A 22508-nucleotide genomic window follows, 5' to 3' on the forward strand; every position below is an offset into this window, starting at 1 on the left:
ATGCAGCTGTCTTGTGATTCTACCTGGATTGTCTAGGGAATGCGACTAATACCATCAGCACTGAACAACTAAACCGTCCACAAAATTTCACACAATAATGACAACAAATAAAAACACATAGTGACACAATGACCATTTGCTTGGAGTACTGTATGAACAGTGAACACGTGAAATAAGGTACCACATTTAAACTGAAAAGTAGGCAAACAGAAAAACGGTGGTAGCAAAATCGGGATATTTCTAAATGAACAGCCTTTTGAGACAGCGATGACACAGAAAGTGGGGAGATACCCGCTTATGGGGGTTTATATAAGTTTATTATAATAATAATATAAACAGAATATAGAGGTTTTCAGGGAACGTTACGCCTACAAAACAGGAGTCACACCCGTTCATGCCATGTCGTCACACGTAAAGTTCATTTTCGAGATATCATTAATAATATACAATAAACTGACATATAAGGTGCCATTGATGGTTCATGTTCGTCACGTAGACATGAAAACTTGTCGATTATTATGTATCTAACGGCGTATAAGGTAAGTGTGCGTTGTTGAACGTCTTTGACATCATGATGGGCGATTCGGACATGCGTTTATTATTACCACTAAATTAGTGTCGTATCTGGTAGTTGCGTCACGTGACTAGGCAACTTATTTTAAGTGGTTAAAAAGGAAAAATATTTAATCGCGTAGTCAATCAATAAATATTATTGAAGTTCAACGAAGGATGAAATTGAAATGCTATCAATAAAATATATGCATCAAAATTATATCAATCGGGTCAAAGATAAACAAAGAAGACCAGGGACAAAAAGAATGCCACATTTTATCACAAAGCAACTCGACTGTGACCCTATTGATAATGATACGCCTTCATACAATTACATATACGTGATCCAATTAGGACGAATGATGTTTTTATATTACTTCAGGTATATGTATCCGGCTGAAAATTGGGGATACGGGAGCTCAGATTAGAGTTATATTAAACGTGATAATCGGAAGGTTCATAGAGCAAAAATGATCGGGTAATACCTTAATGCTGTTACATGTGCCTATAGAAACTGTCCCGCCACTTTATCTGATATTAAATATATATTTAAATAACATAACGGCACTAACAAGGCGAGCTAGTTTAATCTTTAAACGAACTTCCAGAATAATCGAGAGTCGTCTCATTTCAATTTAGCCAGGATTATTAGGGAACAAATTAAAATTAAATGTGGCAAGAACCGGCCCCGAAATCTGGGACTTATCCATTTGAAGTGCTGAAGAAGTGTCTGAGGGAATCTTTAAAAGTGTTAGGCTGGGGACCAAAGGTCAACCGGGATCTCATTTTTACCGGCACCCAGAATCATGCCGCGACCAAAAGTTCTAGCCGTGAGAAGGGGCATTACTATTTAACAAAGAATTTGAATTTTCTGTTGTAAAACTGATTTTTCCAGTTTAAAATTTTAGATTTTTTACTATCAAATTAAGTCGTAATTTTAATTTCCAAACACTGGTAGAAAAATGGCCATCGCTGCAGCTCAGAACTCTTAATTCCTGAACTGGAAAAAAAAATTTAACATGTGGAAAATTTGCAGGTCATTTACGTCTCCTCGAAATCGAATTGTTCAGAAGAACATGTTCAAAAAAATTAAAAAACAGCTGTTTGGACCTTCCAAAGGGGGTCTGTTTATCATTTATCCCAAAAATATTCACTTAAGAATTAAGAGGGAAAATGACTTGTATCGTGTGCTTTCAAGTAATTTGACAATGAAGCACAGTAACATAAAACTAAAACATAACTGCAGCACCAAAATTAATTTATTAGGAAGAAGAAAGTCTGGAAAGTCTGGAACGTCGAAAACAACATAGAATAAGTAGCAGAAGTCCCGCTTGAATGACTTAAATGTACATCTTTGTTGGGTTTATTATAAGTAATCTCTGAACCGCACAGAGTTTTCAAGACGTTACCATTTTATTTTATATCCAACTTTAAGATTGATCATGAAATATGATAACATGAAACTACGGGCTATTTTATAGGAATGTTTGAAAACTGCAAACCTTGTGCCGGCCCACAACTAACAGCCAGCCAACCTATTTATTATGATTTAATATTGAAGCTGGGTAAAGGTCGTTTTATTGCGAAAGTTTTAAGACAGTCATAACAAAATCATTGTAAACTAAAATAGAGTACACAACGCACACAAATTCCTATCCGGATAATGACCAGGATCCAATTAGGACAATGAAAGTGGCCGGGACCGGGAATTTTGGGTCAAATATATAAAAAAACTGATCCAAAAAGAAGGAAGAAAAGTCCGACATTAACTCTTATCACCTTACTGGTAACATGATCGGATAATGCACAACGATACCGACAAAGAGTTCAAAGACCGCCTAGAAAATAGTGATGTAGAACAGACTTCAATTAGAAAGTTTTTAGGGTCCAAAAGTTAAAAAATAAGACAAAAACAATTACCCTGAAAAGAGTCTAGATGTATATTATAATCAGGGTACTATAACACAAAATTAGGATAATTTAAATAGAAAGTGTGAAAAAGTCCCAAAAAATTCTTTGAATAGAAAGTGTGATCAAGACCCCTAAAAATAAAAAGTCTAAATATAAAGTGAGATCAAGGTCTGAAAAGATAAACAAAGCTAAAATACAAAGTATTAATAGAGTCCCACGATATAAACAAACTTCCGATATAGAACACATACCTCTAAAAATAAACACACCCCAAATATAAATCATAATCAAGGGTCCACCCCACAAGATAAACACGATAGAGTGCAGAACAGATTCCAACTGATGGGGTGTGCCGGTGATCGCTGAACCTTTATGCGCAACACCCACCGCCTACAAGCGGTGACGTATTTACTTAGTGCCTAGTGGTGGCTGCTGCATTGCACAATACACGGTATATATATAGCATGCCGGTATAAGGTAAGAAAGAGAGAGAGAGAGAGAGAGAGAGAGAGAGAGAGAGAGAGAGAGAGAGAGAGAGAGAGAGAGATAGAGAGATAGAGAGAGAGAGATAGAGAGAGAGAGAGAGAGAGAGAGAGAGAGAGAGAGAGAGAGAGAGAGAGAGAGAGAGAGAGAGAAAGAGAGAGAGAGATAGAGAGAGGGAGAGATATATAGAGAGGGAGAGAGATAGAGAGAGGGAGAGAGATAGTGATAGAGAGAGAGATAGAGATAGTGATAGTGATAGTGATAGAGAGGGAGAGTGGTAGGAGCGTAAGGATTCATGCGGTGATGTGTCTTGGTCTCAACCATTACAATGTATGACATCTTTCAGAAAATGATTCATCCATGGCTGTGCTCGATATGGGTATAAATGGGCTGGGACCCTGTAAGCTCAGCACTTAAGTATTGATTGTGCAACAACGTCTCTATATCGTAAGGCAATGTGTCACGTGTCACGTGGGGTTGGGAGTTGATTTGGCACACGATGTCAATCTTGAAGGGTTGTGTTGCATGTACAGAACAACATTTAATAACAATCTTGCAACATGTAAAATTACTTCAGGTACAGAAACCAGTGATATTTACAAAAGTAAATGGCAGTTGAATTTTATACCATCTCTTTTTACATCGGAAATTGTAACACTATGGATTGTAATAACCGTAAGTTTTACTTAATTCTAACGAATAATTAGCTTGTTAAGTTACATTTCGGTTCCATGTAAGGGCTAAAGGCCAGCTCTAATCCCAAAGGCCTACCCTTTGTTCAAGCTCTTTCAGTACTTCTAACAGTTGAGTTAGAGTGTTTACAGATCGGGCAGTATCAAAGTAGTTATAATGTCGCTAACTCCAATTACTGTTAATATTGTCGACCTGGGTCGTGCTCGAAATAATCAGCAATTAAGATAGCACTTGTTATATATCGGGATTATATTCGGGGTTATTCTGACAAGAGTTCAGATCAGTCATCAACCATTGTAACAACTTGTGGACAATCAGTGCTATTACGTAATGAAATTACATTTTATCTAAAGGACCTTTTACTAGCCATATCTTACATTTTTACTAGCCCCTTTACATTCTAATCTCCATGGATGACGCATTTACCACTATAGTAATTCATGTTTAAAGGAAGCTGATTTGGGCTGATATTGTTTTTTAAAACTCCCTTCACAGGATTTCATTGCAAAAATCTCTCATTTTAAATTTTACATGCAGTGTTTAAATCAAAACGGATCGCTTTCCGTGGTAACTGTTGGAACCGTAGAGTAGATGGGATAATATTTCTTGTATTTTCTGGTCGATTTGAGATTAATTAATTCGTTGTTAATTTAACGAGTCAAGTTATTTACTGTTGTGCTCAAGAGGCAAGTTACCTAAATTAACTTACCTGAAGTAACTTGCAACATGTACGTGATATTTGGTAATAACCAGTATACTAAAGTAACTTGCAACTTGTACGTGATATTTGGTAATAACCAGTATCCTGATTCCTACCCCGATTTAAAATTTAGACAATGAAAATGGCCGGGACCAGGAATAATGGGCCAACTATAAAAATAGCTTACCTACAGTTGCAACATGTATGTGATTGTTTTGTCTGGGGTTAATGAAAATAAGATGGACACCTTAGAAAACATCAGATTATACGAAGAAAACTTTACCGTTACGTTGCTAATTGCTTTTATAGAATTACATATTATTCATATTTCTGGGAAACTTTAGGGAAAATTCTAAACGGTAATTTATCTCATTTCTTCATTAGTGGGAGATAATTTGGAATTCACAAAAGTCAAGTTAAATTTGTGCCACTTTGGGTTAATGATAAGGTTATGTAATCAACGTTTCCAAAAGATAACAGACGCTGAGAGAATCTGGTCTACCCATAAAACTTAGAGGCCTCCAGATGGTAGTATTGGTAGATCATGATTGCTTAAAATCTTAAAATCAATGACCAGTCTGTGATTTCCGTGATCAATCAAAACTTAAGTATCGACAAGCTTAAACTGGCAGATTTAAAAAACGAACTTTTTAGAGCTAAAAAAGTGTTTCAAAGCTTTATCTCCGAACTGTAAGATGCAAGGAAAAAAGAGGAGTGGCCTGCGAAGTGCGAATCGGGCAATCCTTGTCCAGCAAGGCTTTGACTGGAGCCGAAGGTCACAAACTAATTTAAAAGTTAAGTCACTCACATTTAACGAGTTTTACAAAAAATAGACTCAACAGCCCGCCCTTGAACATACACAGGTGCTATAATGGGACATGATGATCCTTCATTCTTCGATAAACTGCTGAATGAACAGTGACCTCTTCGAGTGCCAATGATATTCCGCAATCAAAAAAGGCATAAAGTTGGATGAATTTGCGATATATAAGGTCACACGGGTAGTCCGGCAATTTGGAACTAAAGTGCTGGGTGATTAAACAGCACTTGCCTTGGACCTCCCCTATATTTACCGAGTTAATATTTATAGCTATAATAATAGCGGTAATAATAGCTATACTGAGCAAATCGATTAGGATTAAGGGTTGTTAAAACTGGGAAGTTGTGTAAATAGAAAATCTCTTTTCCGCGGAAAGTACTGGAGCAAGCAAGAAACATAAAGAGTAAACAGAGAGCAGCTAGTAATTAAGGTAAGAAACACCAGACCAAAACTACAAAATGAACAAAAGTAGGAACAAGCCGAGGAAAACCATGAAAATGAACGTAAGAGAGGTGGTGTTAGCAAGATTGAAACACTTCCTCAGTTCACGAGCCGATGTAGTTTCGGAGAAAGAGAGAGAGAGAAAGAGAGAGAGAGAGAGAGAGAGAGCGAGCGAGCGAGAGAGTGAGAGCGTGGGTGTGCTGTGGGCGGAGTATTGGGTGGAGGTACTGAGCTGGGGGCGGTAGCAGGGAGGGCTCCACCCTTTCTAGCAATATTAAACAGTCTGTTAAATATATTATATTTGTTTAATTTGTATTCGCGCATTTTGGTTTATTAATACTTATATGTGAGACTAGTGTAACCCGTGCCTACGGCCGGGACTTCACTATCGCAGTTGAAATGTTTAAGTATAAACCCGCCTATTATATTCGAAAACATGCATTACATTTTCGTAGTTAAACCGGTGCGAAAGCATGAACTCGCTCAGTCAAAACAGACCGCAATTTAATTCTGAGTGCCTCTCACGTATCTAATAGTAATACTTGATAGGGAATCTTGAGGTCTACTGCCAAATTACCTAATTATATATCAAATCTGTTATGGGGGAGAGAGAGCGAGATAAGAGAGACTCAAGCGAGAGCACTTGAGACACTTTTAAGTATCACATTTGGGACACAAAATGATCAATTAAACCACTTACCACCGGCCGATTTTAAAATCATTTGGCTCGGTCAGAGTTTTGTCGGCACTATACCGAAAAAACCAGTCCCGTAACTCAAACCGTTTCCTTGATTAAGCCAAACCTTGAGATTATTAGTATTGATTCTGTGATTAAATATATTTTTTGATTATAATGTTATGATCGTACAAAATCTATTGTATTCCAGTATTTTGAAATGGATTGGAGATGTTAAAAACAGGTTTATAATTTGTTTCACTCCTGGATTAAAAGCTTGAATATAATATATTATACACTATACAGTCTATATTACAGAGATTACAGTCGACCACGCATTTGACCAGTGCTGCAGAACAGAGAGGTGCAGCAAAATGGTATCAAATCAATCGGTCATGATGAATAGTGGAGTGATTGTAATTTGTGGGCCGGGCTTCTCATAATAATTAATAGCACATGACTTTATGATCATACTCCAAAAATAAACTGTTTTCAATATCAGACCTCTTAGCTTGCATTCTTAGATGGGCCAAACATTTGAAATTTCTTATGAGATCTGACATGAAATAACCTACTGATGATTGTGGGAGACATGGAGTTACAGCACGTGTACATTTTAATTGCACTACCTTCCTTACCAACGTCTAAAACAGTTAACTTCTTTACCATTGTTTACATTCGAGCCTGCTAACTTATGAAATTTGTTGCCTGAAGAGATACGGGTGGCTCTTGGACTAAACGGAAACCTATCTAAGCTTTTTCTTCAATTACGTTCCGCAGATTCCACCATTGTCCAATACTTGGGTGCTTTGCGCTTGCTGGAAACTCAATAATAGGCTTGGCGGGTACCCAAGCGTGCTGTCCACAGCCATTGTGAGCACCGTGACACTCCTATTGAAAATACAAAAGTTAAGCAAAATAAGTTCGTTAAAGTTCTTAACTCCGACAGTAGCTTCTTGCATCTGCACTATGCAGTAGGGTCATATCTTATTAGCTACTGACACGTACTTACCTTTACTTCCTTGAATCTTCCTATCTTAAATGAAACGGTTATTTACATACTACATAGTCTCTTAAAATTGCAATCAAATTTGCAGAGGTAGGTTCAAACATTTAACCATTTAGTCAACTGGTTATGGATTAGAGGGCGATAGGCGATAACCGTCTCGTACACATAGATAGTCACGTGGTGTGATATTTTAAGTCACGTGGTGTGATATTTTAAGTCACGTGGTGTGATATTTTAAGTCACGTGGTGTGATATTTTAAGTCACGTGGTGTGATATTTTAAGTCACGTGGTGTGATATTTTAAGTCACGTGGTGTGATATTTTAAGTCACGTGGTGTGATATTTTAAGTCACGTGGTGTGATATTTTAAGTCACGTGGTGTGATATTTTAAGTCATGTGGTGTAATCATGAGCGTGTGATTGAGTTGCTGCACGTTTAAAAGGTATACCTGCTCTTCCTCGCTCATTTAGCATGACATTACAACTATCACAGTGCCAGCAAGCACGACCGCCGCCATTATACTCACTATACTATTTACCCCCTTTACTGTTTTTCAGGCATTAAGACTCACCGAAAGTAGTTCAACAGGCATATTTTAAGTTCAAAACATTCTAATTCAATGTCAAAGATGACAGGAATAAGAAATAGTTATGTGGAGGTTTTTAAGAAATTTGCGCGAAATTTGCGAAATTCGGTAAAAAATCCCAAAATCGCTATATTCAATTTCAGGTGCCTTAAAAACCATGTCAAAATTGAGTTAGAGATCTGAAATTTTTCAGGGCTGCTAAATGTTGACCAAATCGACTGTAAAAAAATTTCAAGTTTCAGAAGTATCGGGAAGTGGGTTTTCTGGAACCCCTGTTTTACAACAGATTGTCGTGAAGTATATACATATATATACAAATTAAACGACCGGTTGACTGGTTGAGTCAGACAAATGTTTCAATCATGATATAAAACCATGATATCATCAGTGATTCGCTATTGAAGTTAGTGCTGTTTTAAAGAATAATTTTATAAAAATACAAAAGTTGTGATTTAGTATTCTCTGGTGTTGGGCCATCCCTTGGGTTGTGGAGCTCAGTTCTGCTTTCTATAGGTCTATATTGTGCATTAGGCTAGTTTAAAAGTTGAAAATCAAAAATTTGCACGCGTGGGGACACACCCAAATTGATATATAATTGCTAAAATCACTGAAAATTTTGCTCATTCGTGATTTCGATTAGATTCTGCTTTCCCATGACAGTTAAATGGTATTAGATATGAATTTAATGCCAACTTGAATGAGTAAAAAGTGGCATATTCAGTCAGTGATCGACAGATATGCTTACCTAAACACAAGGAAATGTTATCAAAGGTAAAATTTCGAAATCGTTGAAATTACCTCCTTATTAATGAAGTTATGAGTTTACATTTCGACTTTTTAAAGTACCCTGACATTAATCAAAAAGAGATGATATTTGACCAAAACCCATAATCTGTACTCGGCAATAAAGATTCAATAAACATCAGCTAATTGGACACTAACTACCACCCTTATCCCGAAATACTAGGTATCGACCCGGAAGCAACCCGAAGAGATTTTTACAGCATGTGATTGATGTAATTAATCGAAACTTGTTACAATTCGTAAGCCGTGACTGAATGGGAAAAGCGAGCGACCGATTTCATTTTCGGTATCATTTTGCATTTGCGGACGGTTATTCAAATTAATATCATTTCCTCTTGTTTGGGAAAGAGAGACACTGGCACTGGCAGCCGTCCACTTTACCCATGATTATGGGTTTTGGTCAAGTATGAATCTCAGAAAGAAGAGAGCTTTAAAGCACTCGTCACGTGACAAAGCACGGTAACAAACTCAATCACGTGATAATTGGGGGATTCAACTATTCTAACTAATCAATCATTACAACTTCCCTGAATCCTCCAACAGAACACGATTTAAAACGTGTATATTTTATAAGCTAACGTAGTGCAAATCAAATGAACTACCGATTGGATCACTTTGAACAATGAACATGTGTGAAGATCAAGAAAAAACGTCACGCTAATATTACTACTTCTAATACTACTACTACTACTACTACTAGTAATAATAATAATGATACAACTGTTACTATTGATAGTTCTTTTATTACTAGTACTGGTAATGGGTATCCAGTCTAGCCACCAGCCATCTACTACCGTTATTATATTATTATAGTATCCTGGCAACTGGTATCCTGGCAACTGGTAAGTCATACCCACAGAAATTTCACACCTAATGCGAAACTTATTTAGCGTATCCAGTAACTCAAACTGATGCAATAAGTAAATGATGGTGAAGAGTAAAATTGTGCATCGGAAATTCGTAGAAGAGCCCTGAAAAAATGGTCACCTCCAAACCAACGATTACAAATCAAATTAAGTAGAATAAGTTGGATTTTATAGGACTACTACTATAGACTTGCACTTAGATGCACTAAATAAACTTTTGCCATATTGAACGTCTTATATTGATTCATTAATGTATCCGGTTAGGTGCCGGATCGTGGGGTAGGTGGTCTCCTGCACCTTTCCGTAAACAGCACAATAGATGGATTAATCAACAGCTACAAATACTGTACGAGTGATGGAAGTATTTTTAAATTTCTGGATCTGGCCTATTATCCGCCGCCTCGCGTCACTTATTGTCTTTTTAATCAATACACACGTGACACAGACGTTGTGTGCTAAAAATAGCCCCCAAAACAGGTCCATCAATTGCACAACTGCTGAATCCTGGAACTGTATGTGCTGCATTACACTGCACTGTCGGTGCTCATTCTACGATCTGATAGTTAGCGAGCGGCGGGTTATTCGTGAGAACTTAGAGAAAATCATCAGAAGCCTTCAAGAGAGAGATAAAGTATCAAATACAATCAATTTACTAGTATTTTAGTTTGGTATGTCAATAAAGTGCAACGATCACCCCGTATGAGGTACAAAACCCATCCTTCATAGTATGATGGATTTGTACCACATAATATATTATATTAACTTCGGAACAAAATGAGCTCTACATTTTACAAAATGAGCTAAAATTCTCAAAGTGCTCGCGTACAATTTACTCTTGATTACGTAATCCAATATTTCGTTTTATTAAAACCTATATTCATTAAACCACCCACGTTTTAGTAGTTATATAATGAAAGTAGAGGGTTCACTAATGTAGTAGGAGTATGGACCAACCAGTTCGTAAACTTGTGGGCTGAAATTATGACAAAACTCACGGTGAATCAAGCAAACACTCAAGAATATTATATTCAACCAGTATAAGTAGTGAATCATGTAAACCTAAGAACACCTATTACGGAGCCGATATTTACTAGAACACCCGCTAAGAGTGTCAAGTTACCTCATATCTAGAATCGTAGATGGACAATATTATGGTTTGGCATGAACCTTTGATATATTATAGTATAAATCGTTAAAATCAATGCATAAGGACCTCTTATTAGTCACCGTTCAGATCTAAAGTTTTGGGGATTCTGAAGAAACATAAATATAATGATACACAAAAAATAATTCAACGAATAAATAACAAAACAAGAACATATTTTGACCTTACAAAGGACGCGAACTTGAACACAGTAGACGGTTACAAAGCTTAACATGAATTAAAACTATGATCCGGAATTTAAAAACCACCGGCGTCTCGTTCACGTTTCTTTATAAGAAAATGTTCTTTCGCACCGTTGGAAGTTTTAAAATCGTTCGTGGTCGAGGCGGCTTTCAAAAAATTTGCGAATATTTAAAATAAACCATAAAAAATAACTTGAAGTGTAAGAATGGTGATGACTGATGGTGTGATCTGTTATATAAAAATCTGTGAAATAAATCATTACCTCCGTGGGTTCAACCAGTAACGACAGTCAAATAATTGTGTCTGGTAATTTCCCAATCCGGAAAAGTTCCTGAACACAACAAAAACACTATATGAAGTGAACATTTTCTAAATGTCTCACATACCTCATTGAGTCGGCTGAGCTGGGAAGAAACTTGTCCGAGGAGATCCAGACCGCTGATTGTGCCGGGTTCAACGTCTATAAACACATTCTCCAGTGATCCAGGAGATAAAATAGCTGAAATTTTTTTTGTTGTTAATTAGGTTTATGAAAACATTTTCAAGTGATCCAAAGGATAATAAAAGTAAAATTATTGCCCTTGTTTTTGCGGATTATTACCACATTTATCAGTGTCCCGACGGCCAAAAAATAACTGGCGTACTACTAACTTAATAAGCCAACAAATGTAGATCCAGAGAGCCCAAAATAGCTCGGAAAACATTTAGGGAGACGCAATATCATTTGGCACCCAGCAGACCTGGCCCATTTCCGGTCCAATGGTTCAGACTTCAGACAAAGATTAAAATAGAGCTAACTTAAAGATTGGCGAAAACTTATTTCTGATAATATTACAGTGTATGGTATTACATTAAGTCGAGAAACAAGAAGCCTTGGCACGGTAATGCATGGTTTTATCAACTGAGGGGTTTCAAAAATTCAACTATCACCCTTCAGCTCCTTTTTAGGCATTCAGTTATACAGCTCAGTGGCTGAGAAGTAAATTAATCATTATATTAATATTAGTTTTCATTAATTCAAAAACGAAGCTAAGAACTAGAAAAACTAAGACAAAAAAAAAATGTGGACAAATTAACGTTTACAAATTACGGTAGTATCCGCCGCCTACCACCCAAAATAGACCAATCCCACGGAATGAATCATGGGATACTGATCACTTTCGCTCCTCTGATTGGCTAATCGGGTGACGTGACCAGATTCCCCTTCCCTCATTGGCTCGTGATCACATTCCCCTCGTCTGATATGCAAGTCAGGTTTAGTACGTGGGGCAAAATCGAAAATTTAATTTGTATCTTAATTTTGATGTTAAGGTTGTCGACACATCCGCAGTCTACTGCAATTTATTTTGTTCCTTCACGGGATAATAATCTGCATAAAGTCAGATTTTAGTCTATCGGTACAATCTTCTACAAAGCTCAGGTGATTGTTCAATGTTCATGTTGGGTATTTGGGTTGAGTGACAGTGGCAGTGGCCATGCAAATTTGGTCAATCTTTATTATTTGTTCGTGGGTTTATAACTAAAAAGACTTACAAGTAACAACAAACTAAACGCATGATTTACAATTTCTCTCAGAAACATCAATTTGAACTCTACAACATAAAATTATGCAGCATTTTTGGATCATCAGAAGTTGATCAACTGATTGCAACACTAACGTAATGACAAGACGCAGATTGTAAAATAAATTTGAAGTTAATTTAAATTCACGCAAACAGTCAATTTAGTGGGCCACTTATATGCTTGGTATTTAAAGCTTTGACATTATTTCGAGAATTTCGTAGAACTTTTTGACTTAGATTTCGTGGAATTAATTGCCATAATATTTCATGCCCTAAATCAATCACGGGTTATTTATCTGGCCTTACGCAAGAAATATTGACAGAAACTACAATGAAGTTTTGATATTTAGTTATTTGTTTTAGGGAAAGATCAGACTTGGAAGTTGTTTTTAATTATCCCTTGTTAAGTTAAGAACGTTTATTTAATATAATTATGTGGACGTAACGTGAAAATTTGCCCGATACGGCACATCAGACAGTAATAATAATAATAAGTGGTTCCTGTTCGTACTTAGTTCACCAAAAGGCATGTTGTTGAAGTCGGTTTTATTGAGTCTATAACTAAAAGTATTAAAATATTTCTTTACTTTCAACGCTACAGTAGTACCAAGGAAATAATTTGAGTGTGAATATGTTATTGAGCGATGGAAGGTGATTTTAGCCGGTAAATACTGTCCTCACGGCAGTCTGTTCAGTGTTCAGGAAAAAATGTAGCTTGATTAAAACTAGACAACATTTATTATAGGTGGTAATCGAAAAATATTTAGTTCTCGGATTTACAAATTTGTAAAATCATTGTGTAGATATAGATATGCTGATCTCGGAATACACGGCCATAATGCCATAACTCTTGGAAAAATTTTAATAGACATGGTTTAAGGTGTTTAGTAAAATAGTTGTACTCACATGGTTTAGTATCAGGTAGATTAGGGGAAGGTTCTGGAGTTTCTACTCTTGTTTCTTGGAGGTTTCTAGAAAACTGTCTGGCTCCCTGATCTACTTCAGCCCTGTCATTAACAGCACTGCTCTCCGACGATGTGTGCCTTCTTTTCAAGATACCTACACAAATATACAGGTATCACAAATCAGGAGTAAAGTAAAAAAGCAAAGAAGCAAAATACTAATTTCCCAAGAATTTAGAGTACTTGCCTAAATTTCCAGAAAACTCATTTCCAGGGAAATTCTAGGAAGCACCGAGATCAGATGACCGCGATTTTCGCTGATATATCTACATTTAACTTTAAGAAAGGAGCTGACCGTGAAATTAAATTATAAGTACTTTTAAGTTACAAATTTAAATACTTTTCTGTAACGTACTTAACTAAAACTAGGAGCAATCTGAACTAGTTTTTAAGTTATCAAGTAGAGCTATGAATAACCGAAAGATCATATCACGCCGATAAACCAGTATAATAACACCCCATTGCGCAGACAAAAGAGCTGCAAAATTGTGCAAACGGAAGCTGTTCACAGATATTAGTACTAAGTCTTAGATATATAACGGAACCCTAATTAGGTAGTGATACAAATTCAATATCTATGCTTCCGAAGAAAGGGGTTGGTGGATGAAAGGATCGAAATTTTGAGGGGATGGATCAACATTTTTGGGGTGAGGGTAAAGTTAGTAGCTGATTAACCGAGGTAACTTTAAAACTTACCGAGTGGTGAATGCTTGATGGGCTGTGGAGCGAGTATATTAGGAGAGGACACATCAAATGTGATGGACCGTGACTGAAAGAAAGGAGAAGAAGGAGCAAGGAGACCCGATCCTGTCTGCTGGACTATGTGGTGGTCCAGGAGTAACTTGTTGTTGGCAGAGTGAAGCTGAGAGTCTGCCAGACTTTGTTGCTGGGCTAGCACTTGCTGCGTTATGTACTGGGGGTGGCATTGGAATTATAATTGGAATTTAAATGTATCAGATATTTAAAATTATTGTTTTGTCAGGTTTAGCTGCTGTAAGGTCGGTAACATTTTAGGTTTGAAACCGTGGAGGGGATCAACCGTCGTGAAATGGGTCGCTTAGTGGTGAAGAATTGTGCACCCAGGTTAGAGGTTAATACAATTCGATACTGTTAAGCCATATAGCCGTTAATTCCCAGCGACATGGCTTTCATCTTGGTTTTTATGATAATTTTGCTGGCTTTCTTTAACTATTTGACAAGCTAGTTAAAGGGTTAGGTAACATGAGCTGATATTTATAAATTTAGAGAGGAGGCGCACAGACAGTAGGCGTACAGACAGTAGGCGTACAGACAGTAGGCGTACAGACAGTAGGCGTACAAACTGTAGGCGTACAGACAGTAGGCGTACAGACAGTAGGCGTACATACTGTAGGCGTACAGACTGTAGGCGTGCATACAGTAGGCGTACAGACAGTATGCGTACTGCAGAAGCGTGGAGCGTACTTCAATTAGAGGCGGAGGCGTGCAGATTAGTGCTAATATTAGTGAGCTCGGTGCGGAGGCGGTGCACGCCTATGTAACCTGGTACTGATTTCATATTTCGGTACCATGACAACCGATTGTCTGGGTTTCACCGCCCTCAACACATTAAAAGCTTTCCGTTCGTGGGAGTTAATGAGCGCTCTCAACTCGGATTCCATCATGGGATAATTATAAAATATGATTAATTACGCAACCCGCGTATAAAACCTAACGGAAGGCGCGATAAAACCAAAACCCCCTCTCTAACATACCTGTGTGACCTGTGACGTATCTCGTAGACTCTGCAAGTACTTGACATGTTCATCCACCAGCACTTTACTACTCCTCCACTCCCCACCCTGGCCTGGGGACCTGTTGTACGGCTTGAATGGGCCTCCTTCCGACCCTATGCTCCGTCTACATAGCGGACTGGTGATGCTGCCCGTGGGGGACCTAACAGTGGAGATGGTTAATTAGTTAATTAGTTAATTGGTTAATTGGTTAATAGATAATCGTAGCTATAAAACGTATATGTGTGCAGTCTTCCTTGAGTTAAAATGTTAAATGTTCCCTGTTAAAAGAACTCAACTTGTCTTAAAACCAGACACTAATTTAAAAGGTTAAAATTGTCTGAGAGTCTAAGAATAACTCTAACAAATCATGGTCTGCTGAGCTTTTTTTCTTAAAACCTCGAACCCTGTCGGGGGCTGCAGAACTTATATGGGGATAACTTCTCTTATCTCAAGATAAGAGGAGCAGCCACCCACAGCATGGAGATTGCTGGACTGCAGTAGATACTGGTAAGCGATAACCCTTAGACAATTTGGCAATTCAATAATTCATCACAATAAACCCTTTTTGTCTTTCTGGGATCGTTCAGATAATATTACGTTACCACTTTTTGGAAATTTTTGCTGCCCTCTCCGTTATCAATTTTACACTTAACTATTCATTAAAAATCATACTATATTGCACAATAATTTGCACAATAATTTGCACAATAATTTGCACAATAATTTGCACAATAATTTGAGATCCCTCCTCCTCAGCCCCCGCAGTAATTACGTATTATATGAACGCTCCCTTTTATTTATAGTAAGAAATAGCCAAATAGCTAGGTTCTCAAATTAACGATTAGCGGCCAATAAAATATATGACAGATAGTGATGCTATTTCTGGAAACCTTTTAAAGAGCACAATAATTACGCCAGCACCATATCTGTTAACTAGTATAAAGACTGGCCAGTTTAGTAGTAGCGCATTTATGAAGTCCCAGGGCCGGTACCAAATTAAACTGCTGCCAGAACTAATAGTTAGAGGGTTGAGCGTGCGAACAGAGCTTGCAAGGAATATAATGGAAAGGGGTGAGGCTGTGATGTTGCAGGATCCCAGGGCTATTAAAGACCTTGCAGGCTGCCAGAAGGCTGCCAGAAGGGTGTAATGGAGCCTGAATAGCTGACCCTCTCTGAGTAAGCTGATAGAGCAAAAGAGCAGGCTGGGGGTGGGAGGAGCGGAGACTCGTGACATATCTTAGGTAAATTGGAATCACAAGGAGTCAAGGTGAAACTTTAGCCCTGTGTGATGAAATTCAATTATGAGCCCCCTGTTGATACCTATGGGTTTGCGGGTGGTATTTTCGTGTGTTCCCGCCAGATTGCTATGAAATGGGTAAAAATAGAACTCTAGCCATATCATATTTGTACCCAATAAAATCATTTGCCGCTTTATCAACTAACATAATTACCACTTTTGTAATATCACATACCCCCGATAAACAAAATAGCGGATAACATACCTGAAGTACTCAGTGGAGGGAGCAGGGGAGTCAGGAGGGTGCCAGGAGGAGGGGGTTTTAAAGGAGGAGGGAGAGGAGGGGCTCTGTTGGGGTACTGGTGACCAGTCTGATCCCTCAGAGATCCGCCTTCGTGGTGATTCTGAGGGGAGTGGAGGTTTAAATTAGGCTTAAATTAGGCTTAGTATTTAGTTAGTATTTTTTAAAGCAATCAGCAGTCTGTTAGATTCCTTCCGTTTATTAATTAAGCAATGTGTTCCTCGAGGAGAAACATTAATAAATTCTGAGCTCCACCACTCTTAGATTTTAGAAAAGGTGCAAACCAGATTGGATAAGAATTTCGCAAATGTCTGAAAGATGATCTAATAATGAAATCATGGGATTATTATACTGGTTAAGGTATAAGAGCTGCAGGTTGAATGAAATGAAAAAGAGAATGAAATCATCGGGGGTGATTCATATTGGTGTCATGGTGCTATATTTGATTGAATTATGCTTTACGTAACCCGTTTTCGTGATCATGACTAATTTTTCAAAAATATGATCTTTTAAGCTTATAGCCTGTGGAATGCGTGTTGTCATAGCGAAAGCAGAAGCAACTATGCTCGGAATTTGGTGGTTAGATCATCTCCAAAATATTGTACGAAGATTATCATTTGATTTATTATTTGACAACAATTTGTCAAATAATAAACAGTATCGTGAATCAAAAACAAGAATTAAGAACTAAAACTGAAGGACAAATAAAAAACTAAATTTTGAAAATTAAAGATACAAATAATTAAAAAATGTAAAATTTTAAAAATACGTATTTTAAAACAAAATAAAAATGACTCCTTACCCAGGTTTGGTGTGGGTATCACGTGTTCGTGTTCAATGTGTTTTTGAAGTAATACAGCGTTGCTGAACCTCCTATTGCAACTCTCTATGTTGCAGATATAGTGTTCCGAGTTGGGCCAATGATGTAACATGTGTGTCTGTCTGAAATGTTAGGAATGTAGTTAGAAAGTGCTAGGGAGAGAAATAAACATTGCTGTTATTTACAAACAATATTGTGCGCAAACAAATTAGGATAGTGCTGACAAAAGGAGTTGACGTCTGACTAAAGTGCAGGCAACTCTAACATGATACAATTTTTAATTGTATTTCAAGATAAAATGCGAGGGTATTTTTCAGCAATTTTAGCCGCCAGCTTCATCAATATCTTAGCGTTTTTTTTGTAAAAAATCGAACCTAATTTAAAGGTCAACTTTAAAGGTGAAAAACTTTAAGGTCGCAGAAATGTATATAATTTTCTGCCACTACACTTACAAAAGTTCTTTCTTGGTGAAGGTTTCAGGGCATATAGGGCAAGGGTATCTGAAAAAATGTTTTATCACCGATTATTCGCGATATCAGATTTTTGGCGTATAAATTCCCGTGATTCATTTTAATTTTATAGCTACTATTTGTTTTCCTTAGAACTGAAGATAATTTAATTCAATTATTCAATTATTCCGAATTTAGAAATTTTCTTATCTTTTAAGCTAGGCAGGTCGCACAGATTGCGAGTGTTGCCTGCCAAAACTCAAATTTAAAATGCCTTAAATTTTAAACAGTGATTGAAAATATTGCGTTATCAGCCAGGGTCTTCAGATCAATAATAGATAAAATAAAATGGACTTCTCTTACTTGATAAGAATAATATGACAAATCTAATGTGTATATAACGAAAATTAAAAAATATCAATAATATTGAATAAAACTATTAAATTAATAAAATCTCACTTGTGGGATTGTTGCTGATGGATTATGAGTTGGGCCTGAGAGCCGCATATTTTGCTGCAAATGTTGCACACGAAATGCGTGTCCAGTTTTCCTCCGCCTACATCTGAAAAAAATAGAAGGTTTTAAGATTTCAGAGCATTTACAGGGTAATAAACAAACATCACCCTATATTAAATATTTATGCGATTCCGCAGAATTTCCAACGAAGTTGACACCTTAATAACCCAGATAATAGATGCCATAATATATACTGATAATAGATACGTAATAGATACGTAATGGATACCACAATAGATACTAAAATAAAGTAATAGATACCATTATATTATTCAATTAAAGGTTAGACCGAGGGACTATTTCAGAAATAGTTCAAACATTGCACTGCCATATTGGACTACATCTTTACAGCATGCCATGGATGATCTAATGGGAAAATCATACGCAGTGGCAGAAAAATGTGAGCTATTTCGGCGGCGACGGTTTGCGTATGAACCTGCATGAAGTGCGGAGGAATATGAAAGCAAAGTGATTTATTGAACGAGTGATCTGTCAGAGAGTAGCGGACCCTGTTGTTGTTACTGAAGACAGAGCATTCCAGAGCTACTGCAGATATTATAGGTATATAACGGAACAATGCGGACAGTTACAATTAAGTGATATCCTGGGCTACAACCAGGTAATGAACTGGGTCTAAGATGCGATCCAATTCCACCGAAGTATTCAATGATGAATCTAATTATCTCGGCAGCAAGTTTTGGATTATATTCAATTTTTCCAGAACCTCCTCGAACTGGAAGAGAAAATTTTTAAACAATGTGAATTACCCCTGCACAGTTTATAAAAATGCCATCTGGCAAAGAAGGAGTCATGGGACCCAACCTCATCAGTCCGTTCAGCTGCAAGTGTTCCCACGGTGTTATCTTACAGACTACAGCACTGGCAGTTACAACAATTATCACACTTTAGGGCCTGATTTGACAACATTCAGAGCAGCTGCTTTTCAGGCTGGAGGAGGGCCAGAAAAGTGGGGCCGAGCCCTGGTGCTGGCCTTGTCACCTAGTTGTCTAGACATCCAGAAATTCCTGGAATTCCAGGCAAATCATGGTGCACGGTTGGGTTTTGATGACCTGGTCAGTTGCCTCATCTATCATAAAAGGTAATGTCACCATGGTGACAACAAACTCGACCATATAAGGTAATGTTTGGTTAATAATGACCTGGCTAGAAGCCTCCTCTATCGGGAGCAGAACTGTTTCTGTAGAAAAGGTCCGATACAAAGCTAAACTGAGTGCTGACTTTTCTACAGAAACAATCAGTAAAACTATACGATTGAATCCTGCAGAGGAACCCCTGTAATAATTGCAACATTCCAGCTTCTCTCTATCGGGTTAAGAAGGCACACATTACGTAACTGTGTGTGCAAGGCATGATGACATGTCTCTCTCTCTCTGGAGCATGGTAACTAAGGCACTTTAGTCAGGTCTTGTCAGTATGAGCTGGAAAGCCCAACTAGCTCCGCTGACATGTGAGTTATAGGTTGTTCACTTTGTTGCATTCCTTGTTCACATGGTAACAAATTCTGTCGAATTCCTAGTGCTAATTTTCCTTGCAGGCACTAATATTTAAATATACAATATATATACTATTTTTTCAATAAACAGTCGGTTATATCACGTACGGATAACACATACGGTTACAAAAAATTCATCGTCAACATAATATGTGCATAAGGTGAGATATGTGAAAACGACGAAGGGAAAGGTTTGAATTCATTCCAATATGGTTTGGAGATATGCCAATATGATCATTGATCAGTAGTATTACCTGAATTAGGGCTCATCAAATGAGAGAGGATGATGGGGAAATAAGTATCGACGACCATTACAATGCTTCTGTATTAAATTAAAAGTTTAATTCACAATCATAATAGTATTAAAATAAGGAATCATGTATGGAACACAGTCAAATTAAAAATCAAGAGCAAAATGTTTTCCAATCAGGACACATCAATTTAAACAGTTTGAGTTTGCAAAAGCAAAAGACCTTGCTATCAGGTCGCTTCAAGTTAAACAGGTCGATCTAGCAACTTGCAAATTTAAACAGATTGCCACCATAAAACGGTACATACTAATATAATGATTAAGATTTAAGATCTATTTTGCAATCGTTAAGCAATCAAATAGTCTAAAAGTTTAAAGTGATCAGGCCTCGACGTCAAACATTGCAACTGCCAAACCGTTACAACTATAAGGTAACAGCTAAAATTATTACAAGATCAAATTAAAATTCAGACGGTAAGATTTATCAGTATTCCACATGAGAGATGCTCTTCGAGACACCTTTAAATGGAGGGGAATTACACTTGTAACGTCTAGTTCCTACTAATCGTCAGTCATGAAAACAGGGCTGGAGATCTCCTCTAAAAAACGTGACGCGAGGCTTTCTGAAACCTTATTCCGTCTGGTTCGGTGTATGTTCCAGGGGGACAGGGAAAGGGAAACCTGGGCCGGGTCTAATGGCCAAGGGCTAGTCTGTTGGATAGAGCAGTCTCCTACAACATAGCAGTGCAATGCTGCTAATGATGTTGTGATACTGCGCAAAATTCTAATTAATGAAGTAGTTCGTGACTAATGGGTCGTTCACAAAATTAGTACTGTTCAAAAACAGATTCTCGTGTTTCAAAACAAGAAAGATCAAAACGGAGACTCCGTTGACAGCAACCTTAATTAATCGAACCTGTCAGAAAACCGACAGATAACTTCTTCTTGCATAAACATGAAGATTGACAGAGCAATCGAGAAGATACCAAAAATATGCTCACATTAATCAAGTTAAAACTCGAATCAAGGAAGATTCTCAAAAACAACTATGCAGCAGTTAACTTTGGCACAGTTAAAAAAAATCATCACATCAGTAGTGAAAAAACGCTCACCGACAGACGCGAGCGTGATGAAATACGTAATGTGGAATGAAAATCAATATGGTCGCAGAGAGAGAGAGAGAGAGAGAGAGAGAGAGAGAGAGAGAGAGAGAGAGAGAGAGAGAGAGGGGGTTTATGTGACATCATTCAACGGAATGTTCTCAGAAAATTAGTATCTGCTGGCTCCGTTCCAGCCCTCTCTCCAAACTGCCAGTGCCTGGGCAACAGTCCACCAAACAGAGTCCACATGATAAGGGTTAGCTCCGCCAGGGTAACCACTCCAAGCTACTGGTCAGGTCCGACCGGTTAATCAGGACGCCATTTTAACCTCACCCTGTCAAAAGAACGGAGCTCCCGGCCGCCAGTGATAGCGGGTAACCGGAAAAGGATGGCTATCAGCTCTGGCTGGGATCCAGCACAGTTATAGGTATGCGAATTGCAGAACTCGTGGCCCTGCAAAATAATAATAAACACGCACGGTTTAGAGGTCAGTCAATGATCAATAGAGGCGTTCTGAGGAGGATGTTGGAAAATAAGAGAGAGAAGAGAGAGAGAGAGGAGAGAAAAAAGAGAGAGCTCACTCACACGGTGAGCAGCAGTGTGTCACGAGATTACAACAGTAAGACGGGAGTGAAGCTGTGCAAAACTTGGCAGCATTCATCAGAAATACGCTCTCTTACAACTCATATATATGATTAAACGCGTACAATATATATATATAGTATATACCGCAGCCCACCGCCTAATTCGCTCTCTGCAAAAGAGATAAAAGATGGATAACGTGTAACAAATTACGGTATTTTCGTTGCTAAGAGTAAATGAGAAGGAGAGACAAAGGCAAAACATCAAGAGATACGACTAAATACCAGGCAAAACTTCCAAAATATAAAACCCGGAAATAAGTTGCAGTAGGGCAGCGAGCTGCAGCAGGACAAACTACTATCACTACAGTGGGACGTGAGATACGATTCGGAGCACTGCTCTGTTGTTCGCAAGTAAAATTCAGCACAAAACAGTTCTCTCAGAGAGACCTGCGGGCACATTGCCAGTCAAGCACATTTTAACACTTGTCACGAGATATATAATATGCCATAACGTACGGGGAGAGAGAGCTGCTCTCTCTCTCTCTCTCTCTCTCTCTCTCTCTCAGCTTT

At 37.8% G+C, this 22508-nt stretch overlaps 1 protein-coding gene across 5 annotated transcripts in view; it reads right to left on the bottom strand.

The window, feature by feature from the left end:
* LOC134818375 (uncharacterized) overlaps positions 1 to 22508 on the bottom strand; it is an 81875-nt gene that overhangs the window by 14737 nt on the left and 44630 nt on the right. For 3 of the 5 annotated variants that reach the window (XM_063827891.1, XM_063827895.1, XM_063827894.1), the window contains 8 exons: positions 18435 to 18537; positions 17979 to 18026; positions 17509 to 17648; positions 16671 to 16809; positions 15148 to 15328; positions 14111 to 14327; positions 13359 to 13511; positions 11277 to 11389 (listed from right to left, as the gene is read on the bottom strand). In XM_063827891.1, coding sequence (XP_063683961.1) covers positions 11277 to 11389; positions 13359 to 13511; positions 14111 to 14327; positions 15148 to 15328; positions 16671 to 16809; positions 17509 to 17648; positions 17979 to 18026; positions 18435 to 18537 — 1094 coding nt within the window. Of the gene's footprint in view, positions 1 to 11276; positions 11390 to 13358; positions 13512 to 14110; positions 14328 to 15147; positions 15329 to 16670; positions 16810 to 17508; positions 17649 to 17978; positions 18027 to 18434; positions 18538 to 20258; positions 20323 to 22508 lie in introns of those variants that run through there. The other 2 variants (XM_063827893.1, XM_063827892.1) reach the window with 2 other exon arrangements.

Source organism: Bolinopsis microptera, chromosome 7 (assembly GCF_026151205.1).
Source record: "Bolinopsis microptera isolate Bmic1 chromosome 7, MBARI_Bmic_1.0, whole genome shotgun sequence".
Taxonomy (NCBI): domain Eukaryota; kingdom Metazoa; phylum Ctenophora; class Tentaculata; order Lobata; family Bolinopsidae; genus Bolinopsis; species Bolinopsis microptera.